Source organism: Camelina sativa, chromosome 12 (genome assembly GCF_000633955.1).
Source record: "Camelina sativa cultivar DH55 chromosome 12, Cs, whole genome shotgun sequence".
Taxonomy (NCBI): Eukaryota; Viridiplantae; Streptophyta; class Magnoliopsida; order Brassicales; family Brassicaceae; genus Camelina; species Camelina sativa.
In genome coordinates, this window is record NC_025696.1 from 398,039 (window position 1) to 402,911 (window position 4,873).

General features: G+C 37.8%; 1 protein-coding gene across 1 annotated transcript in view; it reads left to right on the forward strand.

The window, feature by feature from the left end:
* The window catches only part of LOC104729208 (kinesin-like protein KIN-7D, mitochondrial), a gene marked incomplete in the record, with an annotated part of 15,581 nt that continues 10,714 nt past the window's right edge, over positions 7–4,873 (forward strand). Inside the window, 17 exon segments of the mRNA XM_019234216.1 lie at positions 7–382; positions 490–587; positions 702–791; positions 932–984; positions 1,338–1,403; positions 1,483–1,536; positions 2,291–2,350; positions 2,504–2,582; positions 2,674–2,741; positions 2,867–2,923; positions 3,005–3,109; positions 3,295–3,399; positions 3,541–3,648; positions 3,750–3,881; positions 3,972–4,154; positions 4,470–4,619; positions 4,695–4,763. Of these exon segments, the coding sequence (XP_019089761.1) occupies positions 36–382; positions 490–587; positions 702–791; positions 932–984; positions 1,338–1,403; positions 1,483–1,536; positions 2,291–2,350; positions 2,504–2,582; positions 2,674–2,741; positions 2,867–2,923; positions 3,005–3,109; positions 3,295–3,399; positions 3,541–3,648; positions 3,750–3,881; positions 3,972–4,154; positions 4,470–4,619; positions 4,695–4,763 (1,824 nt within the window).

Here is a 4,873-nt window from a genome sequence, read left to right on the forward strand (position 1 = left end):
TGACTTCCCCCCCCCCCCTCCACGAGGGTTAGTGGATGGCTTCATCGTCATCAAGAACTAGAAGCAGTAGTAGACCACCAAGTCCCGCTTCTTCTTCTACTTCTTCTTCTCATCTTAGCAACAACAACAACAACCGTCTCGCACCTCCTCGTTCTTCCTCTACCTCTGTTTCCTCATTACTTAACTCCGCCTCCGGAATCGGCTCCCGATCTATGACGCCTAGCCGCACCTTCTCCGACTCGGGACTAATCGGCTCCGGGAGCTTTGGATTCGGATCCCCTGTACCTTACCCCTCTGAGGAGCTTCTCGGTGAGCCTATGGAAGAGACTATTACCTCTGAGCGAGATAGTATCTCCGTAACCGTTCGTTTTCGACCATTGAGGTATGTTGTTAGATCTGATTCGCCCATGGACCAGATCTATTCTTCCTATAGATTCAATTGATTGGGAGTCAATTTATTAAAACTCACGCTTGTGATTTTGGTTGCAGTGATAGAGAGTATCAAAGAGGAGATGAAGTTGCTTGGTACCCTGATGGCGATACATTGGTCAGGCACGAGTATAATCCACTCACAGCTTACGCATTCGGTATTGTCTTCACCTCCTCATTGCTTTGATTGTTTTTAATTTGATTATATATGTATATAGTGTCTGAGTCTGAGTGAATGTTTTTTTTTTCCAAATTTGTGTGTTTGATGGCAGATAAAGTTTTTGGACCACAAGCAACTACTATAGACGTTTATGATGTAGCTGCAAGGCCAGTAGTCAAGGCAGCTATGGAAGGTGTTAACGGTAAGGAACATTGCTGCAAACTTCAACTTTTACCAAATTTGTGTTTTTTTTTATAGAAATATATCCTCTAGGGGCTAATTGGTGTACGAGTAGTATTGCTTGCAACATATTTTTCTTACTCAGGGTTGTAAATTTGACAGGAACCGTTTTTGCTTATGGTGTTACTAGCAGTGGAAAGACGCATACAATGCATGTAAGGGTTTTCAAAATCAAATCTTTTTACACCTTTTCTCTCTAGTTTTTCTTTTCAAAACACATGTGCTATGAACTATGAATTGGGATCTCTTCTTCAACTTGGTTCCCCTATGGTATCTGCTTGTTATTTTGGGCTACTCTAAACATTTACATGGTAGCAAAAGATACCATACAAAGACCACATGCCATAATTTGTAGCTGGTGGTTAATTGGTTAATGTGAGTTGGAAATGCTCGTATGAGTGGAATTTGAAGGTCTTCATTTAGATTGGCTTTTCAGTTCCCGTACAAACAAGTAAAAGTCTGATGTTCTTTTTGTTTTGCCATTGTTTCCTTTTTGCAATATGCATAGGGTGATCAAGAATCTCCTGGTATCATACCGCTAGCAATAAAAGACGTGTTCAGTATCATCCAGGATGTAAGTGGTCTTTAATGGGGTTCATATCTTTTCTCATCTTATCACTACTTTTTTATCGGGCTACGTTTTTATATTTCAGACTCCAGGAAGGGAGTTCCTGCTCCGTGTTTCATATCTTGAAATATACAATGAGGTAAGTGGAACGTTTTATCCTTGATATATTTACTTGCTAAACCCTGAAAAGTAGATATTTTGGATTGGGATATGTTTTCTTTTTCTTCTGCCTTATCTTTGAGAACTAAAATGCTTAACAATATAGAGGATTGGTTGAGTACTCATGATCTTCTTGGTATATATACTTGCTAAGCCCGGAAAAGTAGATATTTTCGATTGAAATATGTTTTCTTGTTCTTCTGCCTTATCTTTAAGAACTAAAATGCTTAACAATATAGAGAATTGGTTGACTACTCATGATCTTCTTGGTATATATACTTGCTAAGCCCGGAAAAGTAGATGTTTTCGATTGAAATATGTTTTCTTGTTCTTCTGCCTTATCTTTAAGAACTAAAATGCTTAACAATATAGAGAATTGGTTGACTACTCATGATCTTCTTGGTATATATACTTGCTAAGCCCGGAAAAGTAGATGTTTTCGATTGAAATATGTTTTCTTGTTCTTCTGCCTTATCTTTAAGAACTAAAATGCTTAACAATATAGAGAATTGGGTGACTACTCATGATCTTCTTGGTATATATACTTGCTAAGCCCGGAAAAGTAGATGTTTTCGATTGAAATATGTTTTCTTGTTCTTCTGCCTTATCTTTAAGAACTAAAATGCTTAACAATATAGAGAATTGGGTTGACTACTCATGATCTGCTTGGTTTACATGTGTGCTTCTATGTTTCCAGCTGTCTGCAGTTTATCTGATAACCATCTTTGTATCAGGTGATAAATGATTTACTGGATCCAACGGGCCAAAATTTACGTGTTAGAGAGGATTCCCAGGTTTGCTTCATGCTTAGCTTTCTCCATTTCTCTCTCTCACACATTGTGCTCTGAACAGAATAAATGTGAATGAATTAGCTTAGAATCACATATGAAACTGATATCACTTGAAAAAAGATATTGATTTATATTGAATTTTCTTTTCTTTTCTAGGGCACTTATGTTGAGGGTATCAAGGAAGAAGTTGTATTGTCTCCTGGCCATGCACTATCATTTATTGCAGCTGGGGAAGGTTATTAGAAAATTTAACCCCTGAAACATGTTTTGATTTTATTAACTCTGTCTGTTCCGCCTCTACTTAACATTGCTGTTTTCAATTGTAGAACATCGTCATGTTGGTTCAAATAATTTCAATTTGTTGAGCAGCAGAAGCCACACTATATTTACACTGGTACGTTTTCAAGCTCCCAATAGTGTAATATGTAGCCTCTTCTCAGTGTATCGGCATGATGTTTTTTGCTCTTACAAGTGTCCTTACAATCCATGTTTTGATGTCAAATTTGTATCTGTTTGCAGATGGTTGAAAGTAGTGCTACTGGAGATGAATACGATGGAGTTATCTTTTCTCAACTCGTAAGGGATTCTTTCTTTTAGTTATTGTATAAGATCATTTAGTTTTGAAGATGGGACCTAACTGTATATTTTCTGGTTTAGAATTTGATTGACTTAGCTGGATCTGAGAGTTCCAAAACTGAAACAACTGGATTGAGGAGGAAGGAGGGTTCATACATCAACAAGAGTCTTCTAACTCTTGGAACTGTAGGTGTCTTTTCTTTATCCGAGCTGTCTTTCCATTTTTCAATTTTCTGATAAGTAGTCTGTTGCCCTTATTGTACTTTTTGCTTGTCGGTGGTAGCATCTTTAGTCACTTGAACCTTTAAGATGGTAGGGCGTTTTACTTATATATATATATATATATATTTCTTATGGTCTCATTTATGAAGGTGATCGGGAAACTAAGTGAGGGTAAGGCAACTCATATTCCATATCGTGACTCTAAGCTAACTCGTCTTCTGCAATCTTCATTAAGTGGTCATGGGCATGTCTCGGTAAGACCCTTCTGTATTTGTTGCAATTTTTCCCTATACTGGTTAACCATGCTTGTTTTGCTTATATTGACAGCATTGTGCTGATGCTGGTCCACCATAACAACAGCGAAACTCATTGAGTTTTTTTGTTTCCTTTTGTAGCTCATATGTACAATCACTCCTGCGTCAAGCAGTAGTGAGGAAACTCATAATACATTGAAGTTTGCCAGCAGGGCAAAGAGTATAGAAATATATGCTTCACGCAATCAGGTGATGTTTTGACCTGTTTTATAATAAAGTACTTTACTTTACTCATGTGTATAAGCTTGGACCTCTGCTTGATCTATTATTTTTTCATTTCTAAAAAGCAGATTATAGATGAAAAGTCATTAATTAAGAAATATCAAAGAGAAATCGCAACCCTCAAACTAGAACTTGACCAGCTTAGAAGGGGTATGCTTGTTGGTGTCAGTCATGAAGAGTTAATGAGCTTAAAGCAACAGGTTCTGACCTCTCCCAAGACCTTTATCCTGAATAATTCTTACTGTGTTCCTAAGGCAGTGAATTAATTAACTATCCATTTATCACAACAGTTAGAAGAAGGTCAAGTGAAAATGCAATCAAGATTGGAGGAAGAAGAAGAAGCCAAAGCAGCTCTAATGAGCAGAATCCAAAAGCTTACCAAGCTCATACTCGTCTCTACCAAGAATTCAATTCCTGGATATTTGGGTGATATACCCACTCACCAGCGCAGTCTCTCTGAGGGTAAAGATGATGTAAGTTTTCTGCTCACACCAGTGGTCCAACCTAATTGATGAGTTCTTGCTATTTCAAATAGGTAAACGGTTTTAGTCATTTGGTTAGATATTTTATCCATTTGGAGATGTCCCAACAGAAGACGTTTTTGGAATAGCTGGTTTTGATGTTTTAACCTAAATAAGTTTCTGTTGTTTGGTAAAATCCTCCCGTGTCTGGACTAAGTAATTGAAAATCCATCGGTTCCTTTTTTTTTTCTTTTTCTGCTGCATGTTGCTTCCAAATCTCAGAAGCTGTTTCAAAACACAATGGCTAATATTGTCTTTGCTTTTCAGAAATCCGATTCTCTACTGTTGGAAAATGATAATCTGGGATCTCCATCTTCAACCTTGGCTCTTGTATCAGAAGCTTCTTTAGGTTTTAACCACAGGCGATCGTCAAGCAAGTTGAATGACGAAAACTCGCCGGGTGCAGAGTTTACTCAAGTGAGTAAATTACCCCAAAGTTTCTGTTGATTGTTAGAAAAATGGTATCTGATTGTTGTGGGCTTGTGGTTGTAGGGTGTCATGACGCCGGATGAAATCGACCTTCTGGTTGAACAAGTTAAGATGCTGGCTGGTGAGATTGCTTTCAGTTCGAGCACACTAAAACGTTTGGTGGATCAGTCCGTAAATGATCCGGAAAACTCACAAACTCAGGTAATATAGTAGTACTGTCAAACTGAAGTGGCGCAGTTAAC